Source organism: Pholcus phalangioides, unplaced genomic scaffold (genome assembly GCF_987345545.1).
Source record: "Pholcus phalangioides strain wild (caught in Gottingen) unplaced genomic scaffold, Ppha-v1.0 ptg000003l_1, whole genome shotgun sequence".
Classification (NCBI taxonomy): Eukaryota; Metazoa; Arthropoda; class Arachnida; order Araneae; family Pholcidae; genus Pholcus; species Pholcus phalangioides.
Genome location: NW_028301596.1, coordinates 55,472,010 through 55,491,921, shown reverse-complemented (window position 1 = coordinate 55,491,921; position 19,912 = coordinate 55,472,010). Strand labels below are relative to the sequence as shown.

Below are 19,912 nucleotides of genomic sequence, written 5' to 3'. Positions count from 1 at the left end.
ACTTTGATGACACATCAGCACTTCATTCTAGCATTCATAATGAATGCTAAAACCCATGAGTCAGGGCAGGGTCATAGCTATAAATTTCTTTTGGGCGGGGGATGCAACTGGTATTTTGGGAAATGGGGGAGGGGGGGGGGGTGGGGACAAAAGTGATAGAACTGTGAACTTAACTATGTTATTCCACACATATCAGGTATATCATTCATTTTCTCATTACACTTCACTCATAGTTTGAAAAAAAAAAGCAGAACTAAAAATTCATGCATAACACCAGATACCAATTTAAGACTATTAGGTACACATGCACACTTCCAGCACCACCTTCAATCGGTGGTAAATTGCCCATGGCAGCAATAGAAAGAAGAGTTGTTCCGTTTGAAAGAAAGTCATATTCCTAACATTTCATTCCAATGGGAGAAGAGGAGAGCAGACCCTAGGTCACTCCCAGCAATAGCCTTGTAATGAGCATCTAACTTATCCAGTAAATATTTTTCTATGCCATGATGAGTGGGCAGGATTATCATTCAATTCAAAATTTACGAAATCCCAAGAAGCAGGTTATTTTATTTTTTGTAAATGAAGTGCGCAGACTTTTTTTCTTGTTGAAATACCTGTAATACCAAATGTGACAAGTTCTGAAACTGATAAGTGACAAAGTATGCTATATTTTAAGAAAAGTCTACTTATTTCAATTTTTCAGCAACATGTGTTAGTTACACAGCTTCAATCAACTCCAGACATGCCAACTTTTGAAATCCGGAGATTCTCCAGAGGAGGGGACACCCCCCACCCCCGGCACTCACAGACTCGATAAAAAAAAAAAATTCCGAAATTTTTGTTTAATCAATTCAGGAAAAGTTACATTCTCCCCCCTCCCCCCAGGCAGGTTCTGAATTGCCTCTGAGCAGAATATAATTCCATGTCAGTCTTTCCGTGCAGAATAGAGAATTTCTCTATTCTAAATGTGGTTTCTCAGAAACCACATTTACATACTGTTCATAAAGTATAAATGTTTCCTTTCATGGATGCTATTGATGCTAGTGATTGATAATCTTGGGTATATGAACTCTTATAAGCTTTATATTTTAGCTTTATTATAGTTTAAAGTTTTATATTTTCTTTCTGAACACATTTAATCAGAAGAAACAATTAAAAAAAACTCAAATTACAAAGCTGCAGACGAAAAAATATGTTTACAGCACAGCTGTTAATGGAATACAATAACGATTATACAGGAATTTCGGCAACCAAGGGCTTCCCCCCCCCCCCGATGATTGCCGATAAACGCTACGAAAACGAAGTCGCGTCTTTGTCAGTTGCTTAAATGCAGTCACTGAGACTTTTTTAAGGCTGTGTGCTCGATGGAAATCACCAGGCTGTCCTCTATGGGTGTTTTCCCTAACGATGACGGTAATCATTGACGCCACGGCAACGTGAAAGCTCCCGTAAAATCTAATTTTCTGCCAAAATCTGGAGAAATTTTAACAAATCCGGAGAGCGGGAGAAAGGATGAAAAATCTGGAGTCTCCTGCCTAAATCGGGAGAGTTGGCAGGTCTGCAACTCCAATTATCAAGGTTTCATTTTCATTTTAATTCTGAGGGAGATTATTTGATGTAGGTAAAGTATTGTACACTTTCAGTTATCACTATACAAACAGGATGAATTGTTTTTCAGATATTTTATACAAACAGGATGAATTGTTTTTCAGATATTTTATACAAACAGGATGAATTGTTTTTCAGATATTTTATTAAAACAGACCCAATAAACATGTGACTAAAACCGAAAAAAACTAAGAAATCATTGAAAGAAATCAAAAACATGTAACTAACTAAAATATGAAAGATACAATTGCTACAGTAATGAAAACTGCTGAAAATATGCTAGATGGTCCACATGAACTACAGTATAAGCAACCAAATAACTGCAGTGTTTAATCTGCATGTTACAGAACCATAGATGATAAACTTTCTCTTATCTCCTGAAAAATTTAAATAATTTAAAACTTACCTTTTCCTCCAGAATTTCTATCTCCATGATATTTTCACTAGTCAGAGTATTGCCTGATGAAGTTTCTTTTTCTAAAATATTATTTAAGAGATATACATCAAAATCATGATATGACAAATACAACACTAATTGTTTGCAAATAAAATGAAAATTTTAATTTTTTTAAAAATAGACTTTTAAAAATGAATACCCAAAATCTTGATGAGATCATTAAAAAAAAAAGAGCAAGAAAATAAATGACTTAAGAGTTACAAGCAATAACCTTTACCCCCATTAAGGACCACATTACTAGACTGAGCTATAACGAAAGTGGAGTGAGGACTGCATTTTCGTGGACTGTATGTTTGTTTTCAGTAGCTAACTAGTTCTCACCAGAGACAGAGAATCGAGTCACATAAGTTTGCAACACTATGGAGTAACAATAATAACTAATTTAATTGCTTAAAAACAGCTTAGAGACAATCATTAAGATGGGCGAACAGAGGCCCGGTAAAGTATGTGCGTGTCTCTCAAGTAGAGAACCCAAACTTAAAACTTATTGAGGAGCACGCTGTAAGAGAGAGAAGAAAAGACCAACCCTCCCCGGAGAGGTCGATCCCCCCACTCTCTCCCAAAGCGCCTCCCTACGGCAAATCACAAATGCATGGATACGCACGGGCTTTAACATACCGCCCGGCCTTGAAATATTTATGTAATTTATAATTTTTAATATTTATGTAATTTATAATTTTTAATATTTATGTAATTTATAATTTTTAATATTTATGTAATTTATAATTTTTAATATTTATGTAATTTATAATTTTTAATATTTATGTAATTTATAATTTTTAATATTTATGTAATTTATAATTTTTAATATTTATGTAATTTATAATTTTTAATATTTATGTAATTTATAATTTTTAATATTTATGTAATATAATATTAATGTGATATGTAATTTGAATATGTTGAAATATTCAAATTACATATCACATTACTCTACACTTGAACTGTACAACATACTAACGATTTATCCTACTAAACATACTAATGATTTATCATACTAAAAATACTAACAATGATTTGCACTCTATACATACTGATACATACTGGGACTGATTTATTGTCCGATTTTGAAAACCTTTTTCGAAACAAACCAGGTAGAACACATTTAATAGAACATAAAATTGTTACACAGGATGGCCCTACATTTAGGTCCCCATTTCCCTTACCTAGGTGGAAAAAACAATTGGTGGAAGAACAGGTTAAACAAATGTTGGAAGATGACATTATAGAACCGGCTTCCACCAGTTGGAGTTCACCTTGTTTTCTTATCAAAAAGAAAACGGGAGATTGGCGATTCGTTACTGACTATAAAAAAACTTAACAAAATTACTGCTCCATATAAGTACCCCTTGCCATCGATTGATCAGATACTACAAAGAATTGGCAGTTCAGCCTTTATATCCACTTTTGACTTAGCATCAGGATATTGGCAGGTGCCAGTAAGGTTTGAGGGTGCCCGAGTGGCATGGTGGTAAGATGCTCGTCTACCATCGTGAAGGTTGTTGTCAGGGTCCCGGGTTCGAACCCAAGGGAGGATATCGATAAGATATTTTCCCTAACGAACTCGAGGCGACCACCGATAGACAGCGCCTTCACTTCCAACCCATCTCACTAATGGCAGTAAATTGCAGTATAGTGATATGGCCAGAGTTGGTGAAGTAGTAAGGTTTGAGGATCGTGACAGACTCCGGCATGTACCGCTTTAAAGTCATGCCGTTTGGCCTTAATAATGCGCCTGCCACCTTTCAGCGCATGATGACTATGGTACTTGGTCATTTGGTGGGGAGGTGTACAGAATTTTATCTGGATGATATTGTTGTTTATAGTTCAACTTTTGAGCAACATTTACAAAATTTAAGAATTGTTTTTTCCTGTCTTCAAAGGGCGGGGTTAACGTTAAAACCAGAAAAATGTTGCCTATTTAAGAATAATTTGGAATTTTTGGGTCTAAATTTGTCCCGAGAAGGATGGCATGTTAAGCCTACACAAACGGAGGCTATTTCTCAATACAAAAGACTATTAAATGTAAAACAACTCCAACGATTTCTTGGACTCTGTAGCTGGTATAGACAATTTGTTTCTCACTTTAGTAATATTGCATATCCTTTATATCAATTGACAAAAAAAGGACATAAATTTCATTGGACAGAGATCCATCAGCAAGCATTTGAGAAATTAAAGAGGGCTTTAATTGATACTCCAGTATTAACAACCAGAAAGGAAGGTTGTAGATTAAAAATCTATACTGATGCTTCGGGTATAGGAATAGGCACTGTTTTACAGCAAGTTGAACCTGAGGGCGAGAAACCCTTAGCTTTTGCTAGTCATACGCTCAACTCGGCCAAGTAGAATTACTCAGTTTCAGAGCAAGAGGGTTTAGCAGTAGTATGAGCATGCCATAAGTTTAGAGGTTCCTTCACAGGAGAGCCTGTAACTGTGGTCACTGACCATAGAGCTGTAGCCTGGTTTTTTGACACAAAAAATCTAAAAGGAAGGCTCAGTAGATGGACCCAACTTTTGCAAGAATATCCTCTTTGTTTCGAGTACCGCAAAGGTTCAACAATGCAAGTTCCCGATGCCCTATCACGGATGCCGTCTTCATCAAATGATGAAATGGATTTTGAGGAAGTTATTGATAACAGATTATTTTTATTTTCTCTTTTGGATGTTTCGGAATTGGTTACCAAACAAAGACTGGAATACACAGACATCATAAAATATTTTCAAGAAAAAAATTTGGGAAATAGAATTGTTGACCATAAATCAGAAAAATATTATCTTTATGAATCAGATAAATTGTATTATTTACATAAACATGCAAAATTATTGGTTATTCCTAGTGCATGTAGAAAAAAAATTTCTTATGGAGATGCATAATCATCCCACTTCTGGACATATGGGGGGGGGGGGGATAGGAAAAACCTATCAAAGATGCTTAAAGAGAGCCTATTGGCCTGGTATACGAAGGGATGTCAAAAATTATGTACTCAGTTGCCCTATTTGTCAAACACGAAAGTTGGTAGTGGTAGATTACTATTCAAAATGGGTTGAAGTTTTTCCCCTTCGTAGAATAACAGCCTCTGTGGTCGCCAAAAAATTTGTTTTTGAGTATTGTGCAAGATTTGGTTTTCCAAAAAATCTTGTTTCCGATAATGGTTCCTGTTTTATTTCTAATTTGTTGAAAGAAACTTGTAATGTCCTTAAGATAAAACAGCGATTTATTACCCCATGTCATCCACAGTCAAATTTGACAGCAAGAATAAATAAAACATTGAAGCAGATGATTGCCTGTTATATTTCAGATAACCACCGTACTTGGGACAAAAATTTATCTTTCTTTGGTTTGGCTTTGCGGTTGTTCCGTCTGAAACCACTGGTGTCTCTCCCTCGAAGTTTTTTCTCGGTCATGAGCTTGCTTTACCCTTTGACTGGGCTCTGGATACCCCAATTTGGGAAAGGGCCAATATACCAGATGTTTTGGTTCAACAGGTTAAGGAAAGAGTTAAAAAAACAGCAAAGGAGACAGAAGTACTATTATGATAAAAGGAGAATTCAACATGAGTTTAAGGTGGGAGATAGAGTGTTAGTCCGTACTCATTACAGATCCAGTGCCCCTGGAAATGTTATGGGCAAACTGAAACCTAGGTGGGAAGGACCATTTTTCATTCAAAAAAAAATATCGCCTGTTGTTTATTTAATTCGTGATCAGAGTTTTGTGATTGTTGGTAAATATAATGCCTGTGATCTTAAGGCCTTTATTGTGGCTGGGGAGAGTGGAGAGATTAATCTTGAAACTAGTCAATCATTTACGGGTCAAGAGGCCACCCCTATTCAGGAACAGACATATCGGTCAGAGGATGTTAATTCTAGTCAAAATGCTATTGCATCTAATGGTCAGTCTAGTCAAAATTTGAATCTTTCAATTGAACATGTATCTAGTGACGAGACAGTGCCAAAGGTTAGAACTCGTTCTAGTTTTCATAATCCTCGTAGATTTTTTGAACTGATGGTCCCTCTACAACGAGGTTGGCAAAGAATGTTAGTTAAGAGAAAGAAAGGATCTCGCGTGGACGTATACTACTATAATCCTGACGGTTTAAAGTTCCGTAGCTCAGTGGAAGTTCTCCATTATCTCAGTCAACAGGATACTGATCTTCGAGTTGAAAATTTCTGTTTCAATGGTCAAAAGTCTTTACGGGGTGATAATTATCGTGTTGCGGGCAGGCAGCACTGAAAAAAAAAAAAACTTTCGTTGTTCTATTTAGCTAGATATTATTTTATGTTGTCTGTGTTTCACTCCTTGTTTGAGTGGGCAAAATTTTTTTTTTTGTTCTTCTGCAGTTGAGAAAATTTTTTTTTTTAGGGTATAAAATTTTCTTTGGCAGAGGGGGAAAAAGTGTAACAACATGACGACCTGGGATCTCTTACAATCCTGTTGCTCAATTAATCTTGTTTAGGCCCCAGGGTTCGTTGGTTACCGGAAACCACCCGAGGCTTCCGCTGACATTCCGGTTCGGGCCAGTTAGTTCGTTTAGTCTGACGGTCGGGGGGGGGGGGGGGGTGCTCCTAGCCATCGGGCGAAAATGGGGCCAGAGGTCGAGCTGCCAACGTCCTATATAAATTCCGCTTTACATCCATGTCAGAGATCCCAATAGCTCGTCTAGTTACCTTCTCTTTCCCTCTGGGGAGGGGGGGGGGGGGTTCCAGTGGTTCGTTGGTGGAGGCCACGTCGAGTCGTCATCGTCAAACTCTATTTTAATTGTGCAATATATTAGTACAATATAATATAAATGTTCAGCAAAGTGTTATATAAATATGCGATATATTTTACCTCCACTCCGTCGGTGGTTCCTAGGACCATCTCACGGTTTATAATGTAATGAGTTTATACAATGTGCAATAGGCCTAAAAGTTGTGGATCCTGGCCAGATCTCCAATTTGTTATGTTTGGTTGCCAGATTCAATATTATAATGTTTACAATATTTCCTTTTCTCTTATGAAATTATGTAAATTAGATACAAGCTAATGCCGTACCTTCAATGATGTGATTGGTTCTTTCGTGAGGCATTATGGGAATGCCACTATATAAAAGCCAGTTAGAGATGTGCTTCATTACTTACTTACGACCGATTCTGCTACTTAATCACTAAGGCGTCACTCCCTGTTATGGTGTGAGCTAGATTGTCTCATAAATATAATGAAGTTATAATTGTAGAAGTGTGCCTTGGCACTTAACCCGTCTCATCGCTTGACTTCACGTGAGGTTTTAACGTCGTTGTGATCCAGTGGATTGGTTAGTGGCCAGACCGGCTACCTGTGAACCTTCGCCTCCAGTTCCATGTGCAGCGGCTGAGCTCTGGTCTCAACGAGTGTTCGAAGACACCTGGGAGTGTCTACAGGAGGACGATGAGAACTAACACGTGAAAACCTGGACATGGCGGTGAGATCGATCCCTTTTGTTGTTTCATTGTAACATTGAGAGAAAAGCCTAACTGTGATAATTGTTGATAAAACGTAACATTAATAGTTTAACATATAATTGAATAAATGTTTATAGTTCAATCAAAACCTTTGTCTATTTCATTGTTGTCATCCATTCAATGGTTACTGGGGGAAAAATATTAAAGAACCGGGAGGTAACGATTACACAATACATTACAACATGTCCATCAGCTCGGAGCAATTGGAACCGAGACTCGTCAGACTAGACAACGTGTTTCCAGTCCTTAACAGTCCAATGTTGGTGTTGTCGGGCCCAGGCGAGGCATAAAGCTTTGTGTCGTGCAGTCATCAAGGGTACACGAGTGGGCCTTCGGCTCCGAAAGCCCATATCGATGATGTTTCATAAGAGGCATAGGACTTAACTATAAAATGAACTCTAAAAAATTGTGATAAGATGGGAAATTTAATTGATAATTAACTGTAACTGATAATACTGTCTGTGATAATAAATGTCTTGGTGGAAAACTATTTTCTTGTTATCCACTCACGTGTTGTCAACATGATTTTAAAGTGTTATAAATCTGGAGATGCAACAAAGATTGTTGCAACTTGTCACCAATGATCAAAGTGTTGAGGAAATTAGGATCACTGTTCACAGTCTCCAGTGTGTTCTGTGCAATCTACAGAGTTGATTCTTCTTGATTGTTCGCAGCTTTGGCAAGAACTTTCCAGAAGACTTGTTGAATCCTGCGAATCGTTTCCACTTGAGAATTGTCAAGCCATACACGAAATTTAATGCAATAGCTGTCAAGTTTTTGGACATTTCGGCAAAAACGAAGATCAGACATGCCACCTACACCTTCCTCATCTGTGGTCTGCCATCGACTGACAGCTTCTGCTGGCAAAAAAAATTCATGCATGTGCACTAGAATTGCCTACATATGTGCACCAAACCATGCCTTAATAGCTTCATTTGTTTACACACGAAAAATTATGATCAGATATTTTTCAAACAAACCTTGTATACCACAGATATCTAAGCACAGAAGAATCAGGCTTGTGTCTGTAAAATTAAATCAGAGGGAACGTTGCTACTGAATATGTAAAAATGTTGGTATTCTATAAATTTAATATTTCTCAACTATTTTTAAAATTTTTCCCACATTCATCTGTGATGAGCATTAACAAAGAAATAAAAATAAAAATCCTTACTTTCTGTGACTTTTTCAACAGACATGATAGTTCTTTTCAAGGAATCAATTTTTGTGGATGAACTAGAAGACTTTACAGACAGTCGTGACGGGCTGACAGAACGCGATCTTCTGTTTATATCACTTTGTTCAGCAAAATCAACCTGATGAAAGAAAAACCACTGGAGTATGAGATCAACTCAATATATTTTCATTCCACACATTTTCAACTTCTCAAAACGATGGAAAATTAAAAAGAATTTTAATGCGAGTCATGATGCATACGAAACATGGCACAAACAGTCTTGGACCTCAATGCTCATTTGATATCAAGATCAAATACATGTTGGGTAAGAAGGAAATTCAAACATTTAACACCTTAGAAGCTGTGCAGTTTTTGTTGTTTTGGGTGAAATAAGAGGAAAAAGAATAAGCAATAAGCAATACAGAGGAAAAAAATTACATTATTGTGCTTATCCAGAATCGATAAGGAGGGTGAAGGCTAGATGCAGATATAACTGTCTTATACTACAGCTGAACTTAGCTTAGTTTCCAAATGGAAAAGTAATCTAATTGCTTGTATTAACCATTGTTTTTCTGTGACATAATAAAAACCAGTAATGTCGTGCAAATTGGAAAGACACAATAAAACACACATTGCATAATACAGCAAATGATTTACCAATTTCATACAAAATTAGTCAAACTTGGTTAAAACTACATAGAAGGCTTCCCGAAATTTTTTCATTATAATCAAGGTTGATATTTTCAAGAACATTTTTTAAGAAAAGTTATAATCAGAGGCAGCCAAATACTTTTGCGTGAAGTTTTTATTTCTATAAGATTAGAATGACCTATTCTATCAAGAAAAATGGGAAAAATATTAGGGGAAATTACTGATTCTTGCCCAACATGTTGTCAAATACAAAGGTTTTTAACAGCTGGCTGATGCGAAGATATATTTTGGAAAGAGAAAATTCAACCGCTCCATGTAGGGAATCGAACCCATGTTCTTTAACTTTCCGGATGAATGCATTAGACTACAGAGGCAACGAATATCTCAATCTTTCCTTGGAGCTCATGTGCACTGAATGGGACAGTACAGGGACGGTCGGACCTAACTCAGTGTAACATGACGACCTGGGATCCTTCACAAATATTCCTTCATTTCAATTTAATTCTAGTTTAGACCCCAGGGACCTCTCAGTTACCGGAAACCACCCGAGATACCCGCTGGCATTCTGGCTAGGGCCAGTTATGTTTGCAAAGTCTGGCAGTTAGATGGGGGGCCTCCTGACTGTCGGGCGAGAACAGGACCAGAGGTCGGGCTATAGATGTCCCACATAAATTCCATTTACACCCGTATGATGGATCCTGGAGCTTGTCATATTGCCTTCCTCTCCCGATCTCAGGGTCCCGCGGATCGCTGGTGGGAATCCCACAGAATCATCTAACTCTGTATAAAGAAAATAAATATTGTGCAATACCAAAATGTGATAAATGTTTTGCAATGTAATTATACAAGAATAATGTGCAATGTAATTATACAAGAATAATGTGCAATGTAATTATACAAGAATAATGTGCAATGTAATTATACAAGAATAATGTGCAATGTAATTATACAAGAATAATGTGCAATGTAATTATACAAGAATAATGTGCAATGTAATTATACAAGAATAATGTGCAATGTAATTATACAAGAATAATGTGCAATGTAATTATACAAGAATAATGTGCAATGTAATTATACAAGAATAATGTGCAATGTAATTATACAAGAATAATGTGCAATGTTTTACCTTCATGTTATCTGTGGGCCGCAGACCACTTCACAGTTAATAATTTCATGAGTCCTTACAATCCAAAATAGGCCTATTGTTGCAGACCCTGGCTAGGTCTCCAATGTTTACATTCTATGTGTTGCCAATTTCTATATGATAGTTTTGTAATAGTATTTTTATTTCGTATAAATATGCAAATGAGATGTTATTTTTTGAAAGAATTATGATAATTTCAGTACCATCCATTCTTCAACTTCAGTAGCGATTCGTTCTCGCATAGCCGATGAGGTGAATGGTTTCTTCATACATATCAGCAGTGTGCTAGGTGCTTACACATTCATGCGCTCTCATACTTGAGCTCGGAAACTAATTATGTCGATGTTCGTTGCCGAGTCGTCTGACCTCCCTCTCTGTGAGAAAGGCTCCTCTTCCTCGTGGTTATGAGTTGACAAGAGGGTTTCCTGCTGTGATGTTATTAGAGTAACTTCGACTCTCCTCTCGTTGGTCGTCTCTTTGTCTGTTCCAGTGGCTTGCAAGAGAAGTCAAGAGGTGACGGCCTCTCATGGAGATGGAATGTTGCTGACAGCTTCAGGATATGCTTGCGTCCATCCTGGACTCGTTCGAGTGGTATACTGCAGAACTAGTGCCATCGAGTTTAAGACCTGGACTGATCTTTGGTAATTGGAATTGTGAGAACGAACAGACAGATTTGATGAGGACGTTTCATAATATCTGTGATATATTAACCTTTTTTGTTAACTTTTAGAAGATTTGTTGCACAATATAGTTTGAAATATTTTAATTTAATGTTAATAAATAATATTAGTGCAAATAATTGTGTCATTCATTGTAGTCATTCGCAATTAATTTCTATCTTGGGAAACATTAAAACAAACCGGGAGTGCAACATCATACCGTTGCATCAGGCCAAAGCTCACAATTGCTGATAATGCCAATAGATGGCGACTTATTCAAGGATGATGTCACTCTCTGCTATCTATACAAAGGTTTTTAATAGCTGGCTGATGTGAAGATATATTTGGAAAAGAAAGAAAATTCAATTGCCCCAGTGGGGAAAAGAAACCTGCATCCCTTCTCTTTCCGAGTGAATGCCCTAGACCCCTATAGTTGAATTTTCTCTCTTTCCAAAATATATCTTTGCATCAGTCAGCTGTTAAAAAATTTGTATAGATAGCGAAGAGTGACATCACCCTCGGATAAGTCGCCATCTAGTGGCATTGTCAGCTATTGTGAGCTTTGGCCTGAATTAGGCCTGACCGTCCATGTACAGTCCTATTCAGTGCACCAGATCTCCAAGAAAAGATCGAGATATTTGTTGCCTCTGTAGTCTAAAGATCTAGGGTGTTCACCTGGAAAGTGAAAGGATGTGGGTTCAACTCCCCTTAGAGCAGTTGAATTTTCTCTTTTTTCAAAATATAGTTTCACATCAGCTAGCTGTTAAAAATCTTTGTATGGATAGCGGAAAGTGACATCATCCTTGGATGTCGTCAAATGTGTATGAAATTACCAAATACTGTTTATAAATAACCCCTGGCAAGAAAATAAATGCTACAACTCTGCTAAAATATATTTAATGGGGAAAAAATGAACTTGGCAAATATGCGAGATGAATATTTACAGTCATAATAATAAAATTTATAGATTATGCAAATTATATCTTCATTCCTGATTTCAGTAAAGATTGGGAATTAAAGAAAGCTTCATTGATAAGTCAGGAAGGGCAAAATATTGAACCGTTTTGTATAGAGGCCATGTCAACGAGCAAGTTGGAACATGAAACATAAATAAATCTTTTTTCAATGTTGGGTATAAATAGAACAACAGATGGACATTCCCTGAATGTTATCAGCCCTAATCTTAAGAATTTCTTGGAAAAACACCATTGAAAGGGACATAAAAGTGACAAAAAATTTATTACATATGAGATGGTTGCTCTTTTTCAATGTTATTAGCATTTAACACCATTAACATTCTTTATGGGAATCAGTCCGGACCGCCAGATATTCACATTATAGCTGAGGTAGCAAGTGAGGTTGTTATAACCAAGTTTGACTTTATATTGAAGTGCAATGCTTTCCCAAATTAGCAAATGTTGAAAAACCTCCTTTGTAAAACACAGAGGGAATCAATATCAATACACCATATTGATACTGCGTAGCCAGATGCTACTCTGCAAAACATGTTAGTATCTTGTGAATACTGAATAATATGTTTTGAAACTCAGAGTCACTCACATACAAGTTGGTTGAGGAGGAAAGAACTCAACCAACCAACACCCATTTTAGCAAGGAAGCGCATCCTCCAACCCATGAACTGAACGTAACAAATGAATAGGTTTCATCTGGCCCATGCAAGGGTTCCTAAAAAAGCGCCAAACATGCACAACCTAATAAGTAAGCCTATACCAGTTTACAACCTGCAAACAGCAGCCATCTTTCATATCTGGCCAGCAGACTATAAAGATTGTGTATCGCAAGTTCTTGACCCAGACAGTAACCATCAATTTACTAGAAAAACATTGTTGGCTCATGAAGTATCGGTCAAAACTTGGAAAAGAAAGATTATGATTATTTTTTCATTGTAACTTTTGTATCTTAGAAATATATATAATTTCAGGGGGGGGGGGAATGAAAATTTGATTTCCGCAGCAGTAAAAATGTTTTTTTTTTGTAGCAGCATTTATCAGTTTTGTAGCACTTTAAAATTTTGGCAGTAAATAAAATAAAGTTTCTATATATATATATGCGGTAGCATACACAAGATCACTTTTTCTTCAAAAAACAGTGTTATCTCAGCTCAGAAGGGGATGTCTTCCCCCTCCCGCTCCAAGGTAAAAAATAGAGATTTCCTCTATAAGAAATTATTTTTTTAATTTTTAAATCATAAAAAAAATTGAGATTTCTTGCTATTTATATTTTTACATTCTCTACAATATCAACAAATGAAAGGCTAACATGGTATTTCAGATTTCTAAAATACTTTTAGAAATCTGAACTTTTGAAATGAGTGCTTTTAGATTTAGCTTGCAGACTTGGTAACCACTAATTTAAAAAAAATCAATAAAGGAAAAGCTTGATACTCATTAGAAAACTAATTAATTTTCTTGTTTTTGCTGCTGATGCAAGTCTAAGTAGTGCTTTTGTTCTCCTCAGTTTCAAGCATTTTTGAACGTTTGATGTTGCTTCTTTTACCAGAATTTGCCCATTTTATATTTAAAATGATGTGTTTCTTTTTGAGTTTGAGAATCCATCTCAGTTTGATTCAACATACTTTGAGATGACTTCTTTTCTTGGGCCATTCTTAGAGTATTTATTCGAAATTCTCAGAAATTTCATAGAGTGATTAAAAACTATAGACTTAAATTATTTTTAACTTAAACTGTAGTAAATTACTACAGAATTAAAAACTATAAAATAATGATTAAACTATTAGAAATTTAATAGAATAATTATATTTTCACAAAAAATTCAATCCAAGTACATCTGTTTTCATTCCCTATTTTTAACTGATTTCTGATTGCTCCATGTATTTTATTTTCCAGCATCTTTAACAGATTTTCAGTTTCTCGTTTTACTTCCAAGTTTTCTATTATTCATTTTCTACTATTCATTCTCTTGATATGCCATTTCTTTTTATGCCATTCACTGGCATGTTTAGTGTTCAATGGATAATGGTTTCCAGATGAGCATTAACTAAAATTACTTTGTCTAAATCATAGTCTCCCAAACTTTTTGTTCCATCGCCCCCTTCATCAGAAATTTTTTCCTCTCATAGCCCCACAACTTACGTAAGCCCATAGGATCCTATGTTAAATCAGTAGGTTCTATCGCCCCCTTGGACCATTCCATCGCCCACCAGGGGGCGATATTGCCCACTTTGGGAAACAATGGTCTAGACCATAGCTTCCCAACCTTTTTTGTCCCATCGCCCTATTCTTCAGAAACATTTTTCTCCCATTGCCCCCCCCCCCCCAGTGCAATCTAACCCATAGGATCCTATGTAATACCCGTAGCTTCTACCGCCACCCTGGAACATTCCATCGCCTCAAAGGGGGCATTAATGCTCACGTTGGGAATTACTGGTCTAGACCATGGTCGTGGTTGATTTCAAAGGAACGAAAAGATAATTCATGTAAGTGTTGCACTTGTTATGTGTTCAAGTGTTGCCACTTATCTTCCAAATCAGAAATGAGAATGAAAATGAAAATTTTTTCTGCAAATTTAAAACTATGACTGCATTGGATAGAATAATTTGCAGAAACCACTGTAATTTCTGATTCATTTCATCTAGCTGGAATACAACACAGATAGCATACAATAAATATGTATAAGTTTACGAAATAAGTAAATATAAAGCTCAGGATAAGAGCTTTAATGACTAAACTGCCTATGTTATTTTTCCCCATATTACTCATGGAATATACAAATCTGCAAGTTTCCCCCAGATAATTTTACTCATGTGGCTTATATGCTACAGAGGCACCAAAATGATGTCTTGCACAGGTGAGAATTTTGTCTCAAGCTTTCCCTGCTCCTTCATATGATTGCACAGGGGTTATTATATATATTTTTTAATAAAGGGACTCCTGTGAAAAATTGTGACCCAGGTGTCCATAGAAAATAACAGCCTAGGCAAACCACATTCCCAGATGTGGAGGCCCCTAGCTGTCTGTATAACTGCTCTATCTCAAAGCATTGTAGTTCAAGTGGGATGACCGTTAAAAAAACAGGACAGGTCCAGGGTGATTTATTTCATAGGTTTGTTGGATCATCTCGTATTTTATGATACAGACCAATGTTTCTCATAGTATTCAGATCTTGGAAGAGGCGATCACTGTCCTCTGGAACTGTGTTTTTGAATTGGCTATAAACTGTAGATCCCAATACAATTAAATCAGCCTTGGTATGCAGAATATGATGTGACAAAAATGGTCACTGTAGCTGCGAGAGATGCTAGCTTCTAGTTTGTTACCGTATTATTTTCATTATCAGAGTGTCTTCCTAACCCAAACAAAAGTTTTATGAATTTTTGTTGACTTCTGCTTGTCTGCCTGAATAAGCTTTGCTGGAGAGAATCTCACATCAAATAACTTTCAAACCAACCACAACGTGAATGGTGTAAAAGGAAATGACATATCAAGAGAAAGAATAGTAGAAAATGAATAATAGAAAACTAGGAAGCAAAACAAGAGACTGAAAATCTGTTAAAGGTGCTGGAAAATAAATTACATGGAGCAATCAATCACAAGTCAGTTAAAAATAGAAAGTGAAAACAGATGCACTCGGATAGAATTTTTTGTGAAAATAAATCAAAGGAGTAGACTTTTTTGGAAAAAATAGCTGGAAACAGCGATTGGAGGGTTTTTGTTTTTTTTTGTTGTTCTTCTGTGGATGAGCAGCAATTAGCGTAGTCGGACCCAATTTTACTCGCTGTAGGAAGCCTAGGAGCCCAATCCTGGGGCGGGAGGCCTCAAACTAATTCCATTTGCAGCCCCAAGAAATAAAATTGTGAGGAGGACAAATGACATCAGCTTCTATTGTGACGTAACTTCAGTTTCTTGAAGGATAATTTTGTTTTTGGTACAAGATGGCACAGAATTGACGAATTTTATAGTAGAATGTAGCAACAAGGGGGAAATTGTCAAAACCGTGGCAGACTTTGGAAATTATTGCAGTTTGTAGCGGATTTTCTACCCTGTAATTTTCTCATTGAAAATTTCTCTATTTTTGGGCATTGGTTTATAACACTGGTTTCCAATTCTTTGTTTTTAGTAGTCCTCAAAGTAATGGGAAGGGGAAGGATTGATGTACATACAGTACTTATTTTGAAACTGAATAAAATACAGATGATCCTGCATATAACATTCAATAAAAAACCTTGAGTGTCAGCTAGAGTTAGGACAAGGGAAATAAGTCATACTAAGCTGGAAAGCATTTTAAGTAAGAAAGTTATAGGTGGGATCCGCCGTATATAATTACAAATTAAATTATAAATATAAGCACCTGACTGAGGTCATCATGATCAGCATCTGAGTGAGCCTTAGGGTAACTGAGTTCATCCATATCCTTGTCTGCTTCAGAATCTGAGGAAAAAAGAAAAAAAAATGGAATTGCAGTGTTGTACTCTATAAACCAACTTAAACAATAAAATAATTGATTTAATCTATTAAAGTGAAAAATATGGTAAAGGTAAGGCCAAACTGATGTCAGGCCTGTCCCAATAGTCATTCAAAAATACAGTAAACTCTAAAATTATCCGGACTCGTTATCTGGATCGTTTTGAGAAAAAAAATCAGAAAAATTATAATAGTAAAAATGGCTACAGAATTCACATTAAAGGCACAATATTCATGCGTCAGGTGTAAGTGACAATTAGCTATCAGCAGATCCTAATGGAACAGGAAACTTTACACATATGTTGGCACCATGGTTGGCAAATGACGGTACCAAATGAATAGCTATAGTGGACTTTGATGGATCTGTTCAAGCAATGATACAGTATTTTAATACAGTATGTAAGGGGGTGTTTCTCATGAAATTGGCCTAAATTGTGTCCAGCAGTTTTTACATCAAATATATAATTTTTTTTCCGTCACTTTCTATTTATACTCCAGTTTCTGAAAAACCACTCTACTTTTCATTTTTTATCAATAGATTTTTAAAATTTGCTTGAACAATTTTCATATGTTAAGGAAGACTTTCTTTATCAAAAGTTTTTTCTTTCTTTCTGCATATTCTGAAGCTAGGGTTGAATCAGACTAATTCCCCCCCCCCGTATGTTATAGTTATCAATCTAGAAAACTACTAGAAAACCACTGGCAACAACTTTGGCACTCTGTTCATAATGTTCTAAATGGGCTGTAATAGGTGCTACGATTCATATATGTGTAGCGCTTCTTTTGCAATTTCTTTCCTATAGTGAAGGTATGTGTAAGGTAAAAAAGAAGATCAGGTCTTCAGTTCGTGGTCCATTTCTTTGAACTGACTACATTCATACGTAGTCAGACTATGTTGAAAGACTTTCACAGGGAAATCTATGGAACAGGGTTTAAGCTACGGTTGCATTTTTCGCAAAATGCGAAAGAAAATCGTAGAATGCGAAAAAAGTAGTAGCCACTTTTGCAAAAATGCGCACAGGAGGTACGCAACGAGTAGACATCCAACCATCAATCATTACATTAGGGGTCATTCAAGTATTACGTCAGCATCGGGGGGAGGGGGTTTCGGATTTGCTGACTTTTGATGACAAGGGGGGGGGGGGGTTTGAAGGTTGCTTACGTCATCAACCACCCTTTTTGAAGATATGAAATATTCTAAGCTGCTGACTAAATTTTGCTCACAAGGGGTGGAGGGGGTCAGTGTTTTGCTGACAAGAGGGGAGGGTCAGAAATGGTTAAAAATCTGCTGACTTGAATGGCCCCTTAGCATTGTAACATTTTGTTAAAGCTTTTTCTCCCACTTTTGCCTTTTTGCGAAAGGAATTTTTTATTCAGCTTAAACCCTGCTATGGAATGCACCATACATTATAAGTATGGTAATTCCTTATACACATTAGACACAGTTCCATTCTAACTCCTCACAATTTGTGAATTAAAAAAAAGGATTTTAGGTTTAAGAGAAAAAAAAATCCTGTCTCCTGTCTTAGAACTATAAAAAGAAAAATTACATGATTCAACATTTTGAAACCTTAAACTTTTTCAAAATACGAGTACTCATATTTTAATTTATCCCTTTTCAAATGAAATGTATAATTTCATGTGTTAACTGAGTTAAAGGTCACCCTCAATCGTATGAGGTTTTTTCTTTTTCCCAGGAAATTTTAACTCTTACTTGGGGTAAAAAAAATGGTTCCCTGGGTCAGATAGGCTTGGCGTGAGTATCAATGTTTCATACTAGTGAACATTGTAATTGTTACTTGGGAAGTCTTGGCGACAATGGTTAAAAAGTCTTGACCACAGAGTGCAACAGTCCTACAACGCTATATATGTTCATTCATTACACTTCACCCACAATTTGAAATATAGATGCCAGCACTAATTCATGCACACCACCATATACATACTCAGACTGTTAGGTACACACACTTCCCAACAACTCAATCAGTAGTAAATTGCCTATGGCGATAGACTCAAGTTGCGCTCAGTTTGAAAGTCAAATTGCCTCATAATTAAACGCATGAACAAGAAATAAAATGTTTAAAGATGTTACTGTGAGAAATATACACAATTTAATAAAGAGAGATGAAATTTCCAGCAATGAACAAATTAATGATCACAACATTTCATCTGAAATTGAAATGTGATCTAATCAAGATGATGATTCTTTGGAGATTTTCATTCTCGATTGACGTTTTTATAAACACTAATGATTCTCCACATACAGCTTAAAAAAATTAAACAGGCCTCTGAGTTCTGGCGCAAGTGCTAGTGTTCATCATGTTAGTGTAAGTGTTCACAGGTTAAAACCATTAAAAAACATAAAATCAAATTACTTACAGAGAGTCATAAATAATAATATTTAACATTAATAACAAACATAAATTTCAAGATTTTAAGAATTCTTGTTGAAAGACGTTTTCAAGTCAATAATCAAACTCAAGTCAAAAACATTATTTAGGACTGTTTTCCTTGAGCAAAGATCATGGTCGATTGATCGTCACTAAGAAATTTGGGGGCTGGTACCTAAATATTTTTTCTATTTGTCAAGCACTGATATACATTCTCAAAATATCGTACTTGATATGGTATTTATTTACCTTTGATCTTGTGACTATTAGATGAAGCATTGGACTCTGAATCACAATATACATCCTTTGGGCATTCTTCAGCAACAGAAACATCAATATCACTGATTTCACTTTTCTCACTGTCAAGGTTACTACTTTCTGTATTTATCTCAATAACCTCTACATCACCAATAACTTCACCACCTACAATTTTAACATTGTTATTGGTCCTTTGATCAGGAATCATACTTGATGCACTGGAGACTTCAGTGCCTTCCGAACTTTGGTAACTTGATTTTGAGTCAGGTGCATGAAAAACAAAATCGTCCAGTTTTGGTCTTTTACTCATTTCATCGGTTAGCGGTCTTTGCACTCTAGTTTCAAGAGCAAGATGCAAACCTGAAATATTTTTCAAGACAAAAAAAAACCACTTGTTTCTTATTTGAAATATAGGCAGAACAATAAAGATCAAATAGATAATGACCACTCCCACCTTATTCAAGTTATAAATACAGGTTTTCATTTGATCATGATTCTCACAGCTCATTAAATTTCAGCTGAATTCAAACTACAACAACATGAAAAATTAGGAGTAAGGCAGAATTTAATATACATAATGAGGGTTCACAAAAATTCATACCACATCTTTGTGTGCTTAATGGTTTTCTTTTTAATTTATTCA

General features: G+C 36.1%; 1 protein-coding gene across 2 annotated transcripts in view; it reads right to left on the bottom strand.

Moving 5' to 3' along the window:
• The window catches only part of LOC149088913 (protein ELYS-like), a 151,517-nt gene that overhangs the window by 32,388 nt on the left and 99,217 nt on the right, over positions 1 to 19,912 (bottom strand). For both annotated transcript variants that reach the window (XM_089250740.1, XM_089250731.1), the window contains exons 31-34: positions 19,261 to 19,629; positions 16,509 to 16,588; positions 8,721 to 8,862; positions 2,015 to 2,085 (exon numbers count right to left, since the gene is read on the bottom strand). In XM_089250740.1, coding sequence (XP_089106866.1) covers positions 2,015 to 2,085; positions 8,721 to 8,862; positions 16,509 to 16,588; positions 19,261 to 19,629 — 662 coding nt within the window. The remainder of the gene's footprint in view (positions 1 to 2,014; positions 2,086 to 8,720; positions 8,863 to 16,508; positions 16,589 to 19,260; positions 19,630 to 19,912) is intronic.